Source organism: Oxyura jamaicensis, chromosome 4 (genome assembly GCF_011077185.1).
Source record: "Oxyura jamaicensis isolate SHBP4307 breed ruddy duck chromosome 4, BPBGC_Ojam_1.0, whole genome shotgun sequence".
NCBI classification, from domain to species: Eukaryota; Metazoa; Chordata; class Aves; order Anseriformes; family Anatidae; genus Oxyura; species Oxyura jamaicensis.
The window spans coordinates 46831461-46856045 of NC_048896.1; the positions used below are offsets into that span (position 1 = coordinate 46831461).

Consider the following 24585-nt stretch of genomic DNA (forward strand, 5'->3'; position numbering starts at 1 on the left):
GTGAGGGAATTATGCTGTTTCTGCTACTGTGCTCTGTGTCTGTGCCACATTGCGTCTTCCCTTTGCTATTGCATATATCATGTCATGCTGGTAACACCCAGGTTCATCAAGTGGGCTTCTGAGAGCCTGAAATACTGCTTGCAGGACTGTTTGTGTAGCTCGCCGCTGGACCATGCTGGGCTCTTTGCTTTGTGAGGCAAAACTGTAGCCTGGTAGCTTGTCTTGAACCCTGGGGGAAGAGGGACAAATGCTTCTGGAAAAATGTGAGGAAAAAAGTGGGTTGGGATGTGCCCAGGTGTCCTACTTCTGATCGTGCCTGTAGGAGGTGACTGCTTTGTCTCCTAAAACTGTGTTGTATGGAACTTCTTCAGTAATGATCCTTTATTATGATGTGGAGTGCATGGTGAGGGGAATGTCCAGGCCTCCTTCTTTTTAGTAAGTTTTTTATTTTATTTTATTTTTATTTTTTTCCTTCTGAATAAAGGGAGAGGTGGATAAATCTGTTCCAGATCGGAGAAGAGCTGGACAGTGTGACACAAGAGGCAATGCTCGACTCATGTCTCTCATCCTCATCTGATCAAGCGTGGCAGTGTCAGCTCTCTGGTTTGGTCTGTGTCATGGTTCAGGAGCCATTTTGTCTCAGGTGATGGGATGTGGGCTATCACAGAGAAAACACGCAGCAGAAGAAGAGTTGGCACAGCCTAGCTCATGCATTCGGCCTGTAGCTGACCCGCTGTTAAAGCAATCCCCACAGCTGGGGTGGAGGCACTGCTGGCAGAAGAACAAGCTGCTCAGCACGGGTCGCTGGGCTTGGGAGCGAGAGGCTCATGCTCTGTGTGCTGCTGCTGAGGCCACGAGCTGCGTTGGCCTGCTGCTGGGCACGCAGCACCTGTTTGGCCCTGCAAGGGACAGTGTGAGCTGCGCTCCTAGGCATTGTGGGGCTGCCTCTGGCCTGGAGGCTGTACTGGGGAGCTGCCTTTTCCGTGGCTGTTAAGGCAGGGCTCTTCAAGCAGGCCAAGAAGAAGCAGGCATCCAATTCTCACTGAATTTCAGCTGCCTTCAGCTTCTTTGAAAACCCCACTTCCCATGTTTGATGGTTACTGAGGCTGCCTCCGATCTAAAATTAGCAAGTACTTGCTCTTGCAAAGAGCCCCTGGGGGCTGTTTCAGCGGCTTTGCATCAGTTAGCTCGAGCACTGGCACATTACATGAGTGTGTGATGTAAACCTGCAGCGGCCCATGCTGCACAGCCTTTCAGAGCCTGCTCTCTCCTCTGCTTTTCTTCTCTCAGTACCAGAATCACAAAAGCAGTTACTGTAGTTCTGAATGCATACGTGCAGCTGGGCTGTCAGCAAGGAATAGATGTGGGCGAGTGGCTGAGGGAGCATGAATGACTGATTGAACAGAGGTAAATGCAACAAAAGCTGTGGGTGGAAAGAGAAGGCTTGGAACTGGCTCACCCACCATTTTAATATATTCTTTACAATGATGTGTACAAGCAAGGAGAGTATCGAGAGGTCCTTACTCCCCCAGCCATTTGAATTCAATTTGGTTTTGTCTTGGGTGTAGTTTTGTTTCTATGCTCTCTTTAGAAGTGGAGAAAATACCTTGGGTGCCAGCGCTCTTTAAAGCATGCTTGAATTTCCTGAACCAGTAGGCTGCAGCTCCTGTGAGCACAGGGAATCTCGCCTATGTTACTGCTCCACGGAAAGCTGCTAGATAAGGAGAGCTCGGCTATGTGAAATTGTGCTACTGACTGACTGGGGGATTTTCTGATATCCTAAAACCTGAAGTGTTTAGCAAACAGATTAGGTCAGTGAAGCAAAACAGACGTGAAGTCATTTCATTAGCCCTTTCAATTTGATGGTATCTGTGACCTGTTCGTGGAAAAAGGGAACCTTTCCATCACTGAGATGGCTTTTGTCTTGTAGTTCAGCTGTACCTGGTTATGTAGAAAAGCAAGGGAGGAATGAAAACAATATGAACAAAAATGCACAATGTCTGCGTTAGCAGGCACGTTGCAGAGCAAAACACATCCTTTATGGCCTGCTGGGTCGGCGACCAAGCAGGAGGGAAGTGCGTGGGCAGGGTATCTATTGGCTTTCCTTCCTCCAGGCATGTACCGAGCTGAGATGGGGGGAATCAAGGGAAGAGCGGGTGGCAGGCCGAGCTGTTCACATGGATGCAGTAAGTGTTAGAGCAAGGAACACCAGGAGAGGAACAAGTGTTATTGTCTGGCTTCTCCTGGGGCTGGGGGGTTCACCTGCTTTCCTGTAGGTGAGGCCGTGGAACTTGCACTAGCCCTGTCTGATCTCATTAGCTTTGGTTTTCATTTATGCTAATTTGGTGTCTTGTGGAAAACACCAAACCGCCTAATGTCCACTGCTTGTGGGGAAGTGGAAGAACAAAACAAGCCCCCTAAAGCCTTGTACTCTTGGCTGTGGCTTTCTTTGTTGCCTTTGAGTTTTTGGGCAGGACAATGAGCTACAGCAACACCCTGCCCTTGGCCAAGCAGCCTCTTTCCGACCTGCTGCTGGTACCAGAGGAATACGCACATGTTCTTCTGTGAGCAACAAAATCCATGTGCCTCATCAGGCACACCATCGCATTTTGTACTGCTGCCTTGCTGAGATGTAAGGGGGCTGCTTAAATTAGCTCAGAGAAGTGGAGCCTGCCATAACTGTACATAATTTGGTTGGACTTGGCTTCAATTTCATTTGGACAGCGGCTAGCTGGGCTGTGCAGGTCAAACTTCTGCTTTTCTTCAGAAGGACCATAAACACTTGAAATTACAAACTTTTGTAATCCTAACTATTAATCTGGGTTATTTGGTGCAAGTCAGGTATGTCTCATTCAAAGGTGAGCTACAGACTAGTTCCCCTGTGCAATTAATAATTGCAGGGTTGTAATGACTATCAGGCCTGGATAGCTCACCATCACTGCTGTGGCTGTGGCCGTAGCATTTGGAAGAGTCAAATCTTGTGTCTGAAATCTTAGTTCATCTGTGTTGCAGACAGGGAGCTACCTTTTTCCTGTCACTTAAAACATCAGAAATCTGTCACTGTATTTCAACCTTCATGCAGTTAACCCTGCTCCTAACTGGGGACTAAGGGCCACTCAGTCACTGCTCTGGAGGAGCTGGAAAAGGAATACTGGGAGGGAAGGTCCCAGCACAAGGGATATTTATGTGCTGAGCCCCACACAGTGGTTAAGCCATTTTGTGTCATTCAGGAGGGGGAAGGAAGCCTGCTTTGCATCCACCAAATGACTGACTGACCTTGTCTGATAAAATAATGCTACCCTTGTTGTCCTTACAAGGCAAAATAGTCAGTGTTTTGCAGCACTGGGCTGTAGGAAGTGTTACTTACTATTTCAAAATAGCTGTTGCTTGGTGGCGTAGGGATGGCAGAAGCAGAAGTGTAGCTTTCTCTGAGACTATACAGGGAAACCAACTCATACTTTAGAGAGCTCGTTTTGTTAGAGTCATGATCTCAGCTTAATTTTGCAAACACTACGTGCTTTCACTCTGAAATGCCTCCAGTGTGCAGTTTTGTTTATATTACGTATTTTTGCAAGGCATACAATTGGACACAAATCTGACATCCAGTATGTGAAATTGGTAAAAGAAACAGGATCAGCGTTCAGATCAACTGTCAGAATGCAGGATGTTGTTAATAACACTTCTGAAAATAATAATAAAAACAAGGTAGTGCATACTGTGTGATGGCAAGAGAGTTCAGTGTTCACCCTCACTTAGCAGGGCATACTAACAAGAAGTGTCCAGAGAATAAATATCCCTGCCTGAGGAATTTTATTATGCATCTTTCTTCCAAGACTTGCAATATTCACATCTTGTAAACTTCTACTTTAGGTGGGCAGGAGAAAATAAGAAATGATGTGACAGTGCTCAAATGACACAGAAATGATCGGAACAGAAGAATGTTGCCTCCTCCTTCTTCCCTTTCATTCTACTCCTACCCCAGGCATCTAATGCTGAAAAAGAAAAATACCTCAGTTGTTTTACCACAAGAGGTGAGTTATGCTGGTGTGATTTAGCCTCGTTTTAATAAATTGAGGCAAGTTAAGGTGTGACATAGTGGCAAGGTAAAAGCTGTTAGATGGATCAAGGAGAGAAGGACCCTTTGCAGAGCTGAGGTGGAAGTTTCTTTGGTTTCGCCACTTCTCGGTTAGCCTTGCTTACCAGAGCTTTGGTACCACAGATTGACTGAATCCACCTTAAGACTAACATAGGTTGGTGGCTGTACTGGCTGTGATGGGCTTTTTGAGGGCACACTTTGACAAAGGCAGACAGAGGCTCCCCCCTTGCGCTTGTGCTGCAATTTACCCCTTGCCTAGCCATTCTCATTCTCCATCTCCTTCCACCAGAGCAGGGTGTGTCTCCACACTGCCTTCATGTGCTGTGACCATGACAGCCAATGTGGGCTCCATTCTGTAGCTAGCCAGCTTCTGGTATTTCCTTCTCTGGTTAAAGACAGGTGGGGAACAGCAGGCTGGGCTGCAGCTTGCATTCGTGGCATAACTACCGGTACTTGATTTTTATCATGCTGGAGCGCCCTGCCATTTGTATTGCAGTTTGCTTCGGGACAGCTCTGTGGCACAGGGGAGGTAGGGAGGGTGCCCTGAAGCACTGCCATGTGTATAAAGAAGCTGTGATACTGCAGTGTTGTGTGCCACATGCCAAACTTTCAGGTATCCATTTCCAACAGCTTTCACAAGCTTGTCTGAGTGCCTTGGGTGTCCAGGATCAGAGCTGATTTTGGGTCCAGCTCCGCAGGTCAGTGCCCTGGCGTGAAATGTTCTGGCCTGCCTTCTGCCCGGAGTGAGCCTGCTGGTTCATGAAGAGTCACCTTGGTGTTGTAATTTATGAACGTGAATACTGGCATATTTAAAAACAAACAAAGCAAAACAAACCCCAGCCACATTTTTTTTTTTTTTTTTTTTTTTTTCGCCTTTTGGCTTTTTCTTTGTGTATCACCAGGTAGGCAATCTGTATAGAAAGCAACAATACATTTTTTTACTGGTAAAAGTTCTCCATGCATGATTTTATCTGTTGAGACAACTAATGTGGCTTAGATATCCTGTATGAGCATGTTTCTTATTTAACGTGCATCTGCAAACAACTGCAGCGAATATATGCATTTTTTACTTCTTAATTCTGGTGCTCTCTTCCAGTGGTTTTGCTGCTCGTGTCAAACACCTGCTGTCTGTGTGCTACAGGGTCTTTCCAGAGGTGAGCACTGAGACCTGGGTGCTCTGTTCCTGTTTATTTTTGTCTGTAAGAGGCTTGTCCAAGCTTTTTGTCACCACTGTTGAGAGCTGGCAACGATGCTGGATTAGGCTTTCCACTCCCTTGTCCTAGCAATCCAGCCCAAGGTGACTGCCACTTCCCTGGGACCATTTTCTGTCTCCATTCAACGCTTTCCTGCCCTTCTCATACAGTTCTTGGTTTCAATTACTCCAGCCTGATGTGCCTAGAGTGGAGCGAGACAGAGCACGTCCCCCTGCCTCGCTTCTGGGTGGCTTGGGGCCTGCTTCTGGAGTGATTCACTTCAGGGTCGCTTCCGTGATGCTGAAGCTTGTCAGGCCCAGCGTTGGTCACGGTGAATGAAGGGGACGAGCGGTCGGTCTGCATGGCCCTGCCTCCCTGCCTTAACACCCCCTCGAAGGACTGTCAGGGTAGGTTTTGTCATTTGGCTCCTGCTCTTGTCACAGGAGCGATTTCCTACCAGGACTGAAATGAATCTCCCGCATCACTTAAATTCCTGCAAGGACTGTAGGTTCTTTAATAACATGAAGGCAGAACATCAGTTTAATGCTTATTCTGCTGTATATTACGTTATTGTTGTTGCACTACAAATTTTTTCATAGCATCCAGCAAGGGCATATGCACCCTCAAGGATGACCAGCTACGTCTGAACCGTGAGTTGCCTCAGCAAAAAGTGGAAAGTATTTGAGCATTGACAATTCTGTGAAACCTCCCCTGTAACGAGGCTCACCCAGGCAGAACCATCCGTGTCCCCTTTGAGGTCAGCAGCCTAACGTGAGCTGTGGCTTGCTGGTAACTGTGGTCACTAAACTTGCCCGTGGTGCTTGCTTTCTCTTCAATGTTAGCGGGTTTAAGGTACTCAATTTGGAATGGATTATCAGTTGAATTCAATGGAGTATGTGCTGATAGCTGGAGGGGTAAAGTGGTGGTGAGCGAAACTTGCGGACTTTCTGCAGAATGTCTGCTTTTAAACTTGTCTGAAGCTTTGTGACACACCTTGGGGAAACGCATGGAAATCCTGCAGCAGCAAATAGTGTGAACACAAGAGAGGAGAGGGGAACATATGCTTTTATTTTTGAAGAAGTACAATGATTTTACATGTAGCTTACACATACTTAACTACACCAAAATTCAGAAATTCTCTTTGAAGGAGGTGGGGGAAGCATCTGTCCCATCCCTTCATTCCCACTCTCAGGCCTCAGCTGTCTGCCTCAGAGCAGGGGTGGGGGGAATTCAAACAAAACCCAAATGAACAAAAGCCCTTTTTTCAACTTGTTGCTTGGAATTTCATACCATAGAAGCCACATTATAATGAATTACATACAATTTAAGAAAAAAGAAAAAAAAAAAAAAGATTTTGTACACCAGCACCAATTGATCTGAGATAATAGGAATTGAAAGATGCTGAGTTTTTTTTTTTTTTTTTTTTTTCCTACATTAAAATACCAGCAGTCAGAGGAGACATTGGACTATTTGTGTCAAATACTCCCTCAGTTGAAGATCAGAGCGATAAAGGCAAGCAAATCTCTGGTGCAGCAACTATTTCTTCACTAAAGTGGCACTGCGTGTCTTCCCCATTGATTTCTTGGATCCTTTTGAGACTAGACTGCACTCTGTAGGATAGCAGTACTTCTGTGACAGTGGCAAAAGTAGCTGTCCCAGCTGCAGAAGCTGGAAATACTATTGCTTTTTGCACATCAGGGCTCAAGACTAAAGTTGTTCTAGTGACAGCTTTAGCTGTTTTAAATATTTACTGTTATTATACTTCTGTTGTGCAACAGTGAGACATCGTGCCTGTCAAACGCTGTGTGCACTTGCTGCCTGAAAGAATGATACAGCCTCACGAAACTGTGGGGAGATTAAAAAAGAAGAAAAGAGTTTGTGTTGGCTGGAAGGGCTAGCCTGAAATTTGTCAGTGTCTTCAGTGGCTAAAGCTTGCTTGTGAAAATTCCCTACTAAGAGAATGCTTCATTGATTGAAAAAAAGAGGGGGCTCTGACTGTCTTCTGCTGTCTGTCCTGTTCAAGGATTCCTGAAGCTTTTTGTTTTTTAAATCTCACTGATGTTGCTGGGGCTTGTGCTTGTTTTTTTGAGGGCTGACTTTGGCCTTTATATTTCTACAAACTTCTTTTCTCTTATTACCGTGTAATGATCATTTCTTCTGTGCTTAAACTTTTAGCAAAAGGGAATTCCCTGGTTGTATTCCTAACTGGAGCTGAAGCCAGGCTTGGAACAGGAACCTACCTGTCATACTTGCTGTACCTGGTGCACCTGGGCACGTGAGCGAAGCAGCAAAAACAGAGAACGTAAGTTGCTTTGTTATGGGTTAGCCTAAACCACCCTGGGTTGAAGATTGTGGAGTATCGTGTACCACACGTCACATATCTAAATACTTGTACATAGAACACTTTTACATAGAATACTTGTACATAGAACTCTGGGGGAGCTGATGGCTTCTAGTTTGGATCTGGCACAGTTGTTAAATTGTTACAGACAGAAACAGCACACACCCTTAGTAAGCCTGAAACATTTCCTTGATGTTTCTGTGCTCTGTGTTTTGAAAGTTCTGGTTTTGTTAGTTTCTTACTATTGACTTGAAATCTCAGCATTTTCATGGTGCCCTCTTACAGAGGCAAATGAGTTGCTGGGCCACTGCCTCTCACCTGGCAGCCCAGAGAGGAGCTGGATCCGGCCTGGAAGTCTGTGAGGACTGACCCTGGAAAGGTCCCGTCACCTCCTTCACTACAAAAGCAAACTCCAGGTACCCAGCTGAAGAAATTGTTTGTGATTTGTATTATTTTCTTCAGTTTATATTTGGCCTCCTTGGGAATGATTGCCAGGGGACACACTGACTAGCTCGGTTTACAAGAATATATGCTTTTTTGGGGGTGGGAGGATGGGGAATTTCTTAAAAGAAAAAATAATGCCTTATACACATCTAGATTTTCAAATAATTTTGCCCAGTCCTTTTCTACGTTGCCAGTTAAGTCTAAAACCTCAGAGCTCCACTCCTATAAAGCTAGAAAATCTCAAGTCCCTCAGTCTGCAGGTACCGACTCTATTTCCAGATCTGGGAGAAATACATTTCAAGGATTTTGCTATTTGGCTCAAATAGCTCAAGAGAAGCCTTTGTATGGAATACAAAGCCGTGTTGCCACATTAATACAGCAGTCACTGAATATTTATAACTTCATAGCAATACATCTGCAGTATTTGTGGGAGGGTTTCTAAGAGAAATGGGAGGTTTCCCCAGAGAACAGATAATTTCCTGAAAATGTTTAATCAGCCCATTTAAAGTAGAATTTTAATTAGCCTAAAACCATATGTGGACGCTAACTCTCCTCTACAAGGTTCTCTCATTATTATAAAATCCCAATATTGTCTCTCTGGCTTATTTTTATTTGTAATGGGTCTTGGCACAATGAGTTGTTGAAATTGAGGAAATGTGACCCTCAGTGCTCATAAGCCTGAACATCAAATCCACCCCCCCCGCCCCCTTCCAAATTAACATGTAGTTAGGGAGCAAGATTTGTGCATATTTTCAAGGTTTCTGATTATAAAGGAGTTTTCAGTTTTTCCTAACTGAAGTCTAAGTGCAAGCATCTCTTAGTACACGTGAAGCAGAGATCCAGAGTACTGAGAGCTCGAGGGGAGGCTCGCTATGACCAGCTCAGGTTCCTAAAGATGTCAGTGAATGACACGCTACTAATGGACTAGCAAAGACTATGATTTCTCTGGGGCTTCTTTGGACAACACTATGCTTACCTGTATTTTAAGACTGTTTTCACAAAGCTCAGATAATGAAGGGGGAGATGTCTCTTTAAGCTACTACTTCTCTGAAATTTAAAGTATTCTTTTACCCTCTGCAAGTTGCATATGTGATCTTTTTCTCCTTTTTTGTGTATAAGCAAGCCTTCTTGTATCATCGCATGTTCACTTAAATGTTGGCATACAGCACTGTGTGAATGCATACCCATTAATAGTAGTTTATTCCTTTATTTATAATGTGTAAATGCAATAGAGAGGGTTTTTTTTTTTGTTCTGTTCTGGGTATCATTTATCTTAGGCATCTTATTAAACAAAGCACAGTTTCCTTTAAACATACTTCTTGTAATCACTTTAATGCGGTAGTATATAATTAGTACTGATTTACATTTTTAATTTATACAGTTTGACTTTAGAAATTAGCTTCACTTTGAACATAATTATTTTAACTCACGATGGAGTACAATTATTATTATGAAAGACAAATTTATATACAAAGTTTATACAGAAATGTATTAATGAAAAGTAAAAACTAAATTTTGCGTATTATAACTTCATAATCTTTGTAACTTTTCATGTTCTTCCTCTTTTGTACATAAAAATCTCCTTTTAAACAACTCTTGAACATTATTGAAAAACTGAAATGAGTTTATAAACAATTAACCAAAGAGCACAATATATCTTCATATATATCCTCAGCTGTCAATCTGGAGAGAAAAATCAGCAAAGAAAGGTGTTGAATTAGTGGTGACTTTACAAGGAGTCTTACTAATTTGCTCTTGTGATACTGGATTTCTTCCAGAGTTGGCCCAGGTGCGTGATTCCAAGACACTGGAAGTGTGATGGGTGCAGCGCTACTTGCTGGAGGCTGAGCTTCTCTGCGGAGCACACCACTTGGAGATGTGGGGATTGCCAAACAGAGGAAAACTGGAGATTTGCACTGTAAGAAATAATGAGAAATGTTACTGAATGGGCTGTTTGTGGTGTGTTAGACAGATCAAACACAGTATTTGTTGAAATGAGCATGAAGGACTTGCAACAAGAGTCTCCTTCTTTAGATCCACCTGCTGAGTATCAGCTCTGGTATTCTCCTCTCTCCTTGCACAACAAAGTACGGTGATCTGTGGAGAGGTGCAATCAACATAGCCCAGAAGTTCTGAGCTAGAATTGTTTGCAGAATGATGATATTACCGATAGAAATGTAGTATTTGCATGTTTCATCTGCCTTTTTTTTTTTTAATAATCAAACACAAAAATTTCTGCACAACTTCTCGTAAGGAAATAGAGCAGTATGAAGTTGTTGTACTGGACTGTCACCAGGCTCTTTTTTTTTTTTTTTTTTTTAAAATCTTTATCTGTTCAGGAAATGTCCAGTCCTCATAAGTTCCATACACAGATTGTATTTCATTGCTTTGTCAAAGAATGTTAGGGTTTCTACTAAAACCATGAATTTCAAACATGCAGTTTCTCAGAGAATTTTAGAGTTTCACCTTAAATGCATTTTTTTTGGTGTATGCAAATGAAAATTTCCTTTCAAACCCTGTTCTTTTTCTATTAATACGCTATTTCTGTAAGTGGTTTAAAAGAGGGAGGGAAAAAAATAACCCCCAAACTACCAAGCTTTTTAAATCTTGCCAGGGCTATTCTGCTGCTTTACAGTTATGGCACAGGTGCCTCTACAAGGCTTTGCTTTTCAAAAGTATCTATAATGCTTGTAACTCCTATTGTAATTGCTATTGTAACTCCTCTGAACCATTCTGGAGACAAAAAAAAAACAGCAAGAAAGCTATAGAGAGGCCATATTTTGCAGAAGAGGAGATCCTCTGAATTTGGCGTGGATAATTCACAAGCAATTTATAGAATGTGCTGGATAAATTGTGTTTTGCAAGTTCTCCTACATCTAATTCACCTTTTCTCTCCCACATGATGATTTTCTGAAAGCGACAGAGATCACCTATTCTAACCCCAGGGGTAAGTTCCCCCTCCCCCCTCGAATGATTCATCTCACTTTAGCAATCTGCAATTTATAAGACCTCTGCTATTACTAAGTTTTTCATCAAAACAGTTCTTTCCAGCTTCAGGGCTGTTAGCCTTCGGAGCTTTTTTAGCTATTTGGCGTAGGTGACTTCAGCCCCACTCAAGGAAAGAGCAGTTAGGAAATCCCATGTAGGAGCAGAGCTGCCTCTTGAAAAGGGAGGGAGTAGATTTTTTTTTTCTTTTTTTTTTTTTAATTTTTTTTTTCATTTTCAGATCGTGCCAGAGAAGTAGCTTTTTTTCAGTTTTGTAAGAATTTTGGAGAGGCCTGAACAGATTTAGAAGATAAGCAGCAGGAGGTACCTGTTTTATGGTGCAGGCACTGTACTCCAGTGAGCAGAAGAGCATCGGGCTCCAGTGATGAGACATGGGAATACAGTTCTCATAGGGACAAATTGCCCTTCCCTCTTACATGAGAGAAGCGTGGCAGCAAAGACCTCACTGAAGCTTAGTCGTTTTCAGTGCCACAAAAATAATGCTACACCAGTATAACGTGCTGTTCTGCAGACTTGGAAAAGCTGGAGAAGCAAATTGAATCAAAATAACTTAGCTAACAAAGCCTTTATTATATTTGCCTTCAGGGATAAGTTGTATCATTTTGTTGTTGTGAACAAATCCTATTTAGTTCTTTTTGTAACTCTAATAATGAAAAATTCAAAAATACTACTCACTGCTACTATTTCCATTTTTAAAGTTTCAGTATCCCTATCAGGGCCTAAACTCATCTAAAGGAAAGGAAACCGAAGAAGAAATATAACTGACTTTAGGAACTACTCAGTCCAGACTATTCGTGCAGAGATCAACAAACTGAAGAAATTCAGTGCTTACGGAGGTACTATTCAAGGTATCATAAATTTGGTGAAGATCTCAAGGACAAGATTTGCACATACACTAACAGGATGCTGACATCCTTGTTCTTGGCCTTAAACTCTTAATGGCAATCATCCTTCTATACAAAAGAAAGTTTGTGTGCTCTCTTCATTTTCAGAGGGATTATCAAGGTAAATTTTCCAGGTGATTATTTCACTATTGCCAATGCTCAGAATGAATGTAAGGTAATTCACGAGGTCTGTAACCTCAGCTGGTGATCTAAGTTCAGTTCCTGGTAACCTGGTTCTCAGCACAGAGGCTGACAGCAGAACTGATTAAAATATACAAACAATAAAGAAGTTCATGGAGACTGTATCACCACCAGTAAGTTTTCAAGAACTTAAATGACCACTGCCTCGGGGTTAATGAGAGTTTCTGTACAGATCTATATAGCTTCTTTGCATCTGTACAACTTTATTTAAATATTCAGTGTGTTTGATACTGCTAGTGTGTTCTGTACGTAGGGCTACGCTCTAATATATTTCTAAGCCTTTTAGTCGAGTGTCTAACTGCTTGCAAAGTTGCCCTGCGGTAACAAGAATAGGTTAAAGCCTGGCAAAAGTAGGTTCTAAAATAAACCAGAATGTCTGCTGGTTATGTTTACCTTGTGAAATCAGGCCTCTCTCTGATTGAGATGCTCTTCCATTCTGTTATGTGAATGCACTCTGATGAAAAGTACTTCCACAAGCATTAGTTTCCATGACGAATAATGTCTGTGTGTGTTTGTATACATGCTCTTACCTCTGTTAATTAGGCATCTGTTCCTTGTCTGTTGGGGTCCTTATCGGACACTAAAAAGAAAGAGATGCAATTAATGAATAGTCATGTATATATCAGTGGTAAATTAGGCCAGTACAGAACGTCTTCCAAAGTTGAATAATTCTCAAAACACATGCCTAGGGTGAGACGCCTGTTATGGGTTTTCCTTCAAATGTGAATGAATACAGCACACGTCCCTGGGAGCAGAGGAGTAATAGAGCAGCCACAAAAATAGGTGGGTGTTGTGTGGGAGAATGACAAGAGGTGGGCTTTTAACAGCACGGCTGGTGGTGTAAAGATGTGCATTTGTGATGAAGTAAATTAGCAAGGCCTGAGGAGTAAGTACACGGAATATCCAGTTGTCTTTCTGAATTCCTTAGCTAATGGTTTGACTGTGGGCTTTGCCTGGTGAAGGCCTGATTTGGTGACAAATGGGCAGGAAACTATTTAAAAAAAAAAACAAAAACACACAAAACACTGTGAGCATCATGTGCTAAAAAAATACTTTAGAAACTGGAAATAAATCAGGCAAAAGATGTCACTTCACAAGTCCAACGGACAGCATCATAAACTGACACCAAATACATATTTACAAGACTGGCAGCCCTGTTGAGGTCATGAAATAAAAAAAATAAATCATTTTTTATGACTTTCACGCACTCCAGTGCCATATTACAAAAGTTAATATATGCTTGAGGACGCTGAGTTATTTCAACCTGGCTAACAGAGTTCGGTAAGGAAGTTTGAGTTCCCGTGGCTCCAGATGTCACAATCAGGGTCTGTCATTACTCAGCTTCCTATTTATTGGCCACCAGGCTCCAGATTAAGTGCTGCTTTGGGGAAGTGTATCCTCAGATGCCACCTGCAAGCTGGAGCGGTGTCAACTGATGAATAAGCACTCTGCAAGCAACTTGGACTAAAAGCAAGGTGCTGATGAGGGGTTGAGGAATGAAGCCAGATGTTGGGGGATAGTGAAGCTGATCAATAATAGACTGACAGTTTGTGAAAGCTACATAGTGCTCTTCTGGGTGGTTTTTGGATGAGGCTGAGGAAGAGATTTGGTCTTTGGCAGCTGGTTGAGCAAACGTAATTACATTTTACTGTCTGCTTTACAGTCATAGGCATCTACAAATGTGGGTATCAGAATCTGTAAGAAGAAGTTCTGTTGGAGGCTGCTTTTATGGCAGGGGATGACCTGGCTGTGCACAGTGTGTTATGGGAGCGGCTCTGTACTGAACAGTCCACAGCAGCAGGCAGTCAAGTTGTTCTTCTGGATATGAAGGCCACTCTCAGTGACAGAAAGACACCAGTAATGACCAAGCGTGTAAGTACCTACTGATCAACAGCTAACAGCTCAGCTATGAAATAAATTGGTTTCACTTCTGTTCCCTGTGAAAACCTCATTGGAAAAAGCTCCTTGCCTTCCACAGCAGACCAGCTACCCTGCCAGTCTTGACAAGGATCCCAAGACTGGAACAGCTGCAGAGTCTGAATGGCCTGTTTGTCCAACAGTGTATTTGTCACTGGAGGACTATGCATCTGACGTGCCTCCCAAGGCCTGCCTTTGTTTAAAACTATTAAGTTGCTGATTACTTTTTTTTTTTTTTTTTTTTTTTAAGGCCGAGCTTAATATTTGCATAAAGTAGTATTGGTTTTCTGAAGTCCATCTGAGTTGTTGTTTGTCTTCTGTGGCCTTTGCCTTGCTCATTACCCAGCAGTGAAGCAGTTCTTGCTGCTGTGCTGAGTGGAAAGCAGCTTATCAGTTACTCCCAATTTGATGGGGAATCTTACACCATGCAAATCAGTATCCCTAAAACAATACCTAGTTCCAGGTTCCACAGAGATCAGCTACGAGGGGATAACTATGTACAGGCAATTCAAAGCATCTTATGTAGTTTCTGCAATTTTGTACTTATTTTTAGATGCTGGATGACTAAATCTGTGGGATGTGGCACATAAGGAGCCATAACGTAACTGCACTAGAAGGCAGATTTTTAAATTTCACTTTCAGAATCAGCTAAGTGAGATTTGTACAGGTAATTCAAATGTCTAAAAGATTCAGGTAGGCACTGTGTAGGTTTTCTAAAAATACGTGTGTTTAAAATGTGTGTTACGAATATGGAGACAGCATGCGTGTAAAAGCTATGCTCTTTTAGGCCTTTAAAAGAAACTTGCCTCATCATCCTCATGTAGATGTTATTTAAGCTGCTGCCATTTGTTCTGTTCAGGGACAAGCACGAACCCATGCACCTAGAGTTTCGCTTTATGCTTAAGGGCAAGGAATCACTTACTGCGGAGCAAGCTGAAGTCTAACCATGTTTGGACACTCGTCCTGCCCTTGTGGGACCCTGCAGCAGCAGGATGCATCCACCATGCTGTGAGAGCCTTCTGGCTGTCTTGGTTTGGTAACCTGTCTGCCACAGGAGCTCTATGAGGACTTCAAATGCTGAGACATAGATCATCAGTTCAGCTGTTTCAGTCCTGTTACCCTCTCGTCTTTCTTGTCCCGTGGTATTTCATGGTTGGAAAAGTGGCTTTCCAAGTCATGTACGTGCCTAACTTACAGATAAAGTTTCCCATAGGCAGTAGACAACTTCAGCACTACAATGGTTTCAGGAAAGGTGCCAAGAGAAACCTTAAATGCCTGAAAAAAATCTAAGTTGTTCACATTTGAAAATGGAGCTTTGGTCCCCAAATCATTTATGTGTTTCCATGAAATTTTACTAAAGATTTGTTGTTGCTGTTGTTCTGTTGGCTGGCTTACATCTCTTTTTGGGAAGAAAAAAAAAAAGAGGTAAGGTATTATCAATGCCCATAGATCAGACCATGTATTTATTATACAGTAATGAGATAAATGATTGCCTGTCTGTACTTTTCCACAAATGAACATTCTATATGCTGAGTCCTTATATAGTTGTTCTTAAAATAGTTATTGTTGACTTTTTTTTTGGTAGATATTTCACTCCAAGAGTGACAGAATTTCCTTTTGCTTTGCAGTCTTTTTGTATGTGTGTGTTAGGCAGTCCTATATGAAACTGTTGCAAAATGAGATAGAGACTTCAGGATAGTATCAAATGTTAGAATGGAAGACTGAAATGACTGCTCCTCTCATTAATAACTTTCATTACAGTGGAAGCAAGATGAAACTTATCAAGAAGCTAAAAATTACATTCCTTACTTAGAGCAGGAATTTTCTTCTCTCATTAAAATAAAAATCAAATTCCTTTTCTAACAGGCTTCTGATAGGATCTGTTTAAATGCTAAATCAAGTCTTCAAAACAGCCAAGAAAAATGGATCTCCAAATCCTGATTTCAAACATGGAACTTGGAGATAGTCTCATGTTTTTAAAGGTACAGCTGGGGAGTCTGTATACAGAAGTAAGAACTAGAATTTGCTAGCATTCATGCATACAGTGCCATTAAATGGCATGCGGTACAAAAAGTCTCTGCAATGAATGCTTTCAGGTCTGCTTTCCTTAGGAATTATTGGAGAGAAAAGAATGCAATTGTTATTTTTGTTTCAGGCAATTTATTTTTGTCTGGACTTAGGTATTGCTTTCCTGAGATCTTTCTTTACTCTTGTCATTAATATCCCTCCAGCTGTAGAGTTCCATCTGTTAAAAGTTCTTCAGTTCAAGGATTTAAATCTTTGATAATACATGTACTGTTGGACAGGAGAGGGGCCTATGTAATTATTCTTCCCATTGTATTTCTGCTTTATATTATATTTCTGCTTTATATTCATCACAGGAAATAAAACAGCATAACAGAGGGCAGGGAGGTTAGGATCAGAAGGGAACATGGTGATCATTATCTGAGTTACTGGATAATACAAGCGTTATTGTTACAGAAAAATTTAAATTCTGGTGTTGATACTACATTTCTGCTGGTATGATTCACTAACTGGATTCCGGAGAGAGAGGACAGCAACAGGATTGCTGTGGCCTTAAAATAAAACCCTACAGCCAAATGGTTTCCAACAATCGCCCTCGTATCATGGCAAGCTTTGCTTTGCTTATAGAAAACAGCTTTTAGGAACAAATGTGGCAGTCCCAGGTCCTGAGGCTCTGAGTGCCTTGTGATGGCTGATGGACTCAGCCTACTCATGATGCTGGGCCCCTGCAGCCCACGGAGGACTTGGATTAAAGCTGAAATAAATATAAACAGTCTGAACTGCAACTCTGCCACTGGGCCAGCAAGAGTTTCCCATAATTACAGTATCTCAACTATCAAGTCGTACTGTGGGTTAGTTTTTGCTCTTGCAGTAAGGAAATAACATATTTAGCTGGTTATTTAAATAGAAAGGTTGTGCTAAGTCCAACGTAAAAAAAGAAACACTACATTTCCCCTCCAAGAACTTGCACATATTAAAGGTTATAGAATTCAACGGCCTAAAGCCAATTACCATCTAATATTTCAAAATAATAAGAGAAAATCATTTGCAGGAAATACAGGTGATTTATACTGCGCCTCACAAAGGGGAGAAAAAAATAACTTAACTGACCAGTGGCATAGCTTTTACTAATGAGTCACAATTGTGAACTGCTGTAGCAATAGAAAGCTCATCAAGAATGTGCAAGTGCAAACTGATAGCTGATTTACAAATAAAATATTGAAGTCATCAAGTAAATTGCCATAAAGAAATCATCTACTCTAATACAACAAAGCAGTAGGAAACAGCAACTACAGAAAAGCTGAGCCACAAAGACTTGTTAAATTTTCTGCCCCATTAACTCTCACTGAGCTCATCTTTGGGATGAAAGCTTGACCCTGCTGAAGGACCGATTACACTAAAATAACTTAGATGTGGAAAGATGCCGAATATGCTCATTACAAATCCCATGGCTGATCCAAAAGTCTGCCTGTGCTTTGGTCAGACCTCTGCAGTATACTTATTAACAGCTCAAGTCTTTGGTGTTTTGAAAGCCAAAAGAAAGTGTAACTTAGCACACAAGTTTTCCTTTCCTAGTCTGTTTCCAATACTGGCTCTCTAAGGTGGCGCATTGTTTCCTTTAAGTAAAAAACAAACAGCAGAAATCAATAACAGAAGTTTGCTGCAGAAGTAATGAATAACTATAAAAAGCTGGGCTCTAACATTCTGAACACCAAACCTCTCTCTCCAGAAAAATCATTTTAAAAGGCAGAAAAATATCTACTATGTGCTACAAGTAGATGTTAATTTTAGCATTTATTCCCAGGAGGTCTTGTGGAGTTTTTTTTCCCACCAGTGAGTTATATTGATTCTGGGGTTAGATTACAGAGGTTTGGGTTTCTATTTTTTGCTTTGGCCAAGTGATTTTTTTTCCCCTTAAAATCCCAGTGAAGATCAGACAACTACAGTGCTAGCATGAAGTGAAGTCATTATGTTCACACTGGGTAATGGTGAAGGAGTTTTCTATGGTACCAAACAAACTAAAAGTCAGACATGCAACCGAGGGTATAAACCACCCTTTTCCCCTTAAGCAGTGAAACCAAGCCAAGTAAATCTTCCCTTCAAACTCAGGCATCTTCAGGTTAAAAAAAATAAATAAATCTTTGCACAGATTAGACCTCCCCAGGTAACCCCCTGGACCGACAGCGCAGTGCCGCAGGTAGCCCCAGAATGGGCCACCCCCGTACCCTTGCACTGCCAGCAAACAGCTCGTGTTGTGCTGCTGGTGCGCAGTCTGGGCACTGCGCTCCTAAGCTGCTCCAGGTCCCTGCACTTTTGCTATTAAGTGTTCCACGGCACTGACAAAGCTTGTATGATCTCTTCAGTAAATGCAAACAAAAAGGGCATTTAATCTCTCCTTGCGAGCAGCGTCTGATAGCTCTCCCACTCCACTGAGCAGCAGACTAGCTTTGGTTTTTCTCTTTCTACTAATGTACTTAAGACAACAGGAAAATATTTTTGTTAATGCATGGCCTCATATAAAATGGGGGCATAACCTCTTCTTCCAGCTGTCTTGTTAGAAGTAATTAACAAAGCTCCTCACTGTGCCTTTCTCCTTAAGCATAGCGTCTAGCTTTGATGGAATTCTCTCAGTGACTCACCGTGTGGGCTTTTGCAAATCTTGTTTTTGTGCACCTTCATTTACTCCATACATTGAATATAAAGGAGCATTTCTGAGAATTGTGAATTTCACCAGGTAGATTCAACACTTTCAGACAGGCATAAAGCGTGCTGGAGTTAATATGTATTAGCAATGTATGTTTCAAGTAGTTACGTTTCTGTTAGCTGACACTATTCAATAGCACATTTGTTTTGTTCAGCTACAGAAAGTTGGTGGTTTCATAAAAGATGCATAGACCTACGTATCACTTAACAGAATAAAATAAAAGTCTTAGGAGAACAGACTTAACTTGGGATTTTAACCAAATGCAGCAGCACCTACATTTAGGCAAAATAATGCCAGGAAGCCTCTCAAACAATAAAGTAATAGTGGAAACAGGTATCTCCAAGATTCAGAAGCATAAGCAACAAGAGCCTTGGGAGTTGATGGGCATGTCACTCATAACACCAGAAATCACAACCCCCATTTCTGACCTCATATATAGGAGCCAAAATTCCTAAGATTGTTTTCCAAACCGATCAAGATTCCCATCCAGAAACCTAAACATTCAGATTCATACCTGGAGAGGGGACTGTAGTCTCTGGTTTTCATTCTGCCACCGTTTAAATTTGTCAAGGGCTTCGTCCACAGAAATTGCTCCCTTTTTCACTTGTTTCTGCAAATGGATAAGTTCTTCCTGTTCAGCAGGGATGTTGTGTTTCACAGTGGTATAAGCTACTGTCTCGCTGGGGCGTCTGTGTGCTCCTACAAAATGTAAAAACATAAATATTAGTAACTCATTTCACTCCTTTCTATTCTTTCTAATCTGGTATCAATTAAAACCACACCATCTATAGGGTGGTTTTCCCTGCCCCTTTCTCTCTCTTTCTCCCTCTTTTTTTTTTTTTTTTTTTGGCAATGAGAGAAATACAATGAATCAATGAGGTATCTACCATTAGTCTTTGGCAGCAGAGTAGCATCTTAAACATTTCATTCCTTACTATTGCCCTGATTCACAGATCCATTAACGTCAAGTCATACAAGAATTACCTTCCAGTGCTAAAGCTATAGCCCAGACACTTTAAAGGAAATCATTGGCACGTTAAGACACGACATTTCCACAATGCCCCCCACTCCTTCCTCCCCAGCTTCAAACATTACATTTCTCAAACGCTGGGGTTGAAATTTGGTCGGAAAGCATCATGAAATTTCACATGATTTTTTTTTTTTCTTTCTTCCCAAATATAATTATTAGATACACTGCAGTGACAAGAAGCTGTTCCAACCTAGTCCTCCTACAGATTATGATGCAGGTGCACAACTGAAGGGAAACGTCATGGAGAGGTGCATTATCAGATGCACAGCTCGGGCCAGGGAGGCGTAGCACCATGCATACCTCCAGGACATTGATGCGAAATGGCTGCAACAGCACACACCTCTGTATGAGGATGTTGCAAAGGTAACATAAAGCACTTGTTTCAAACTGCACAGAGAGCACAGCCAGGCTGCGAGTTTAAACCACAGTTATTAATTGGGTCAGTTTTTCTGCTGCGTTATGCACTGATATCTTTAAGTGAAGAAGGACCAGGCAAAGAAAAATACATTAAGGAAATTAAAAAAAACAGCTACTGTGACTTCTACTTCCTCCTTTTGATCACATACCATACTTAGACAAATTAGGTATGAGTCTATTTTTTCTCCATCTGTTTCTATATGACAGAATGATAACCCCAATGATCTGCATCTGATATGGTAATTTGGAGATCAGACCAGTTTAAGTAAAATGCATCTTTCTTACCAGCAAAATGATGGGAGTTGCTGGGGGGCTCCTCAGACCCATAAATTTTATTCTGTTGTATGTACATATATATAATTTTAGCTGAGGTATGCTACCTATACTCCGATACTAAAAACTATAGAAATGCAGTAAGACCTAGAAGGTCCTCCACTCTTTTCCTCAGTGGCTTGGTGTGCATGGTAAGTGATGTCGATAGCATGGGAAACTCCAGTTCCCTTTTTGCAGGACTTTACAGGCGATTGCATGATGCTCTTCATGCTTTAATCCTCGTCAGCTACTTGTTAGAAGAAGAGGTAAGAAAAATATTCACTCAGTGTTCATTCATTTTGTCTGTAACATTGTTAGTTATTTTAGGGAACCATTAAAGGAATTTGGTAGCAACGTTTTGATGTGCAACAACTAAATAACAACCAGGCTGCCACCAGTAATTCATTCTACATAGATCTTGGGGCACCCAGGAGAGAACTTGTGCTCCACTCACTGCTGCCTTTCCATAGCTCGAATTAAGTGAGCGCAGCTGAGCCCTCCAGTCCTTCCTTTTCTTGCTTTTAATCACAATGGAGAAAGCAAACAGAATGGCATAAAGTAACTCTAGCTGTACAAATCTTTCCCAGAAGACTGTAACTTTTATTTTTCTTTATTTAATCTAATCTCTTCATGCTGCAGTAGCATTAAGGATATAAATCACGTGCAGGAAAATAGATGCTACATTAGTCAAAATCAAGTCACAGCAATTCTCTACTAGTTCTACAGAAAAACGTCAAGGTAGTTAAAGAGCTAAATTCAATTCAGTACCGTGCTTCCGGACATTGCAGTACATCTTGTTGTAGTCACTGGGCATCTGAGTGGCCTTCTGCTGAAACACTACGAAGTTAAGAACACAAGGAAGTTAACCAAAACTGTTAAAGAAGACATCACACATTCTGAAAGAAGGATGGAGGCTCATGAAAGCAGGCTGGAATAAATTTCTTATTCTAGCCTTGGAGTACTTCTCAACCCACTCGTCAGTCTAATGTTAATTACTTGAAAAATTGTTCTGTTGCACAGAATGGCAGGATTATTGATATTACAAGATATCATGACAAGAAGCTTTGAAGAAAATAAAATAATTGCAATAACATTACTTGTTTAGAAAAAACAAAACAAAACAACACATAATTTTAGAGTTCTTCACATGGTATGGACACCTACTATAGTCTATATCTTATTTAGGGAAAAAGCTAAGGCAGGAAAAACAATAGTACCAGGCAAGAATAACGACAATGCATAAGTAAGAATACACGCGTGTGTTTCTCTTGCTCATACAGGCAACAAGAACAGCAAGGCCTGCTTACCTGCTCCCTTACCCTCGCCCACCACTCCACTGCTGTCAGGTGCCTCGAGTACAGACAGCTTGGATTTGCCCTGAAATCTGCTGCTGTCAAACTTTTGCTGGCAACGAAAGTAAAACCCAGATGGCTGGAACTGCTTCATTACTGACTTAACTATTGTCATATATGCCTTGCCCTCTTAAGTCTCAGTTTTGATTTTAGCTAAAAAACAAAACAAAACAACAAACTGATAATGAGAGTAACCCCTTGCAGTGAAGTCATCTTACTGACAAACGTGCCAGTTCAGTGCAGCAAGTATTTGTTCTGGGACCAAGGCATGGTCCAACAGAGCCGTGTGCACGGCACGCTCTGCACGCACCCTGCTGTCCCGGCTGCTTGCTCATGCAGAGCAAGGAAACCCAGCGGAGCTCAGTTTGCTCCTTGCCTGCCTGCTCAGGCTGCCATGTACAATTCTTTAGTTTCTCTCACGAAACTTGTGAAATGGAGGATCGAGGCCATTCAAACTCTGTGCTTGCTACACAGAGAGGTGGGAAGGAACAATTCCTGAAAGCGTTTTCTAAATGGCAGAATGAAGTCTTCAGGCCAACCCCGAGTAGGCAGTAGGAGGTGATGATGAATGACAACAGCTGGGGACTTCACGTTCCTGAAAATGTTATCAGATGGGTTAAATGGATAGCGTAAAAGAACGAGACAGGCAGCACAATCTGTCGATGTTATGGTCCTAGTTTCAGCCTAACACTGATAGATGTTAACATTTATAATGTTAGCTCTCTCTATAATTCCCAAAGAATCCTGCTAAATGTGGCCACAGTGTTTTCTTCTACACTTGAAATAGTATCCTCTTGTAAGAGAGGAAATCAAAGTACACTGAGGTGATGCCAGCAGCCTCAATTTGTCTGCATAAGGAAGAGGAGGGAAACACTCAACAATGTCCCTGATTGGGAAGTACTTTAATTGATAGTCTTTGAAATTTCTGCTGAGTTTTGCAGTGTCAGAGTAATCAGAAATGGAATTACTCTTCCAGTTGTTCAAAGTAAAATTGTTAAAGCCACTTTACGTGCTGCATCTTGCTGAAATGCTTTTAGTTGGCAGCAAGTACTCAGTGTGGGTGAAGTAAATGAAAACAAATTATTCCTGTTTCTGGAATGCCTGGCGTATGCACACGCTGCTGTACCACCGCCACGGGTTTAGGGAAGACTCCAGCAATTTACTCCTTCATTCCCACATTCTCTTCTGTCAGTTGTAAGCTGCTGGAATACAGTAAGTGGAACGAAATAAATTGATAAGTTTTGTACAGAGACACATTCTGTTCTTCTGGAAGGTAAGAGTGACTATTCCTTCAGTAAAGCATATTAATATAGCAGGTTTTTTAGGTGGCAGAATGCCATAATCCTTCAAACGAACAAACATATATATATATTTATATTTTAGAGCCTCTGCTATAGAAAATCTGATTAAAGAATCACAGTACTGCTATTATGCCTTTTTTATTTAAAAAAACAAACCAAACCAAAAACAAAAACCCAAGCAAGCACCTTCGATAATATTTGTAAGACCCCTTTTAAATTTTTAATCAGGTTGTGACTGGACAAAATACCTGTATATGTTTATACATCAAAACCTACAAGTTCGATATCTCCCCCTTTAGTTGCTACAGGACACAGATGAAGTCCTCTGCATGCCCTAAATACATTTTGATGTCTTAGGTAGTAAGAACACTTTTTAGGAATGTAATGCAACCTCAATTTCTCCAGGAAAGCAAAATGAGTAAGGAACTACTGCACTATTTTCCAGTAGGATATGAAACCAGAAAACAGTGTTCATTTTTTTTTTTAAATCCCAGTGAGACTGGTTACTGATGCTGATTCAGGCTGTCCGCACATGCAGGTAAATAACACTGTGAGGCTCGAAATGTGATGTATATTTTTATGGTTATCCCCACAAATAGAAGGACTAGAAATATTTGAAATCCAAGCCTCTGGTGCATAACTCTGTATCAAGAAGAACATTTTATAATGACACAACTGTACAAGAAACAGTGATGAGTATAAAGCACCTAGAAAGAGAGAAGGCAAATTTTTACAATAGCCGCTGGTAGGCAAAAAGAACAGGAATTTGTTTTTCAGAATTAATTGATCCTAACACAGAGCTGTGATGATAAGAATCTATAGATGCAAAATGATGTTTAAAAAAATGCTTGGTGATAGGCCAGTCAGAAATACGATAATTAAAAACACAGGCAATCAAAATGTGGAAAAAGTTACATTATGAGAGCAGGCAACTCCTATCAGTAAGAGGCACAGATATAGTTTCTAATTTAGATTTTACTTTACTTGTCTGAACTATGAAGGATGTTTCCCAATTAGCAACGTTGCCTCCCAGACCCAAACAACAGTTTGGCACCTTACACAGGCGATTCACGTAAAGCCAAGCTGACGAACCGACTCCCTCTGGAAGAATGCTGAGCTTAGCATGCCATCAGCCTAATCCTACTTCCTCAACACTTTCAGCAGAACAAATGCAACGGAGAAGAGAGACAGCAAAACAACCAGTAACTATCACTAATTTGAATTCAGTTTGCTACGGGAAATTCAAGATGCAACTATTCATCAGCCTCATTCAGCTGGTGTTCCAAACTGAATTATCTATTGTCGTGACTGTTTTGTTTAGGAAACATTCAAAATTAAAATCCAGGGGGAACAAAATCTTCA

General features: G+C 41.4%; 1 protein-coding gene and 1 long non-coding RNA gene across 7 annotated transcripts in view; one reads left to right on the top strand and one right to left on the bottom strand.

Moving 5' to 3' along the window:
- Window positions 1-5399: 5399 nt before the first annotated feature.
- On the top strand, window positions 5400-23972 carry LOC118166284. Its single transcript, XR_004750419.1, has 8 exons — window positions 5400-6046; window positions 7465-7824; window positions 7892-8046; window positions 9853-9992; window positions 10992-11021; window positions 11779-12948; window positions 13569-16091; window positions 20001-23972. It is a non-coding gene; the product is annotated as an uncharacterized LOC118166284 (long non-coding RNA).
- BANK1 (B cell scaffold protein with ankyrin repeats 1) overlaps window positions 9388-24585 on the bottom strand; it is a 138928-nt gene continuing 123730 nt past the window's right edge. For all 6 annotated transcript variants that reach the window (XM_035325067.1, XM_035325070.1, XM_035325069.1 and 3 more), the window contains 4 exons: window positions 21339-21407; window positions 19326-19510; window positions 12696-12745; window positions 9388-9990 (listed from right to left, as the gene is read on the bottom strand). In XM_035325067.1, the coding sequence (XP_035180958.1) occupies window positions 12701-12745; window positions 19326-19510; window positions 21339-21407 (299 nt within the window). In that variant the 3' untranslated portion in view covers window positions 9388-9990; window positions 12696-12700. The remainder of the gene's footprint in view (window positions 9991-12695; window positions 12746-19325; window positions 19511-21338; window positions 21408-24585) is intronic.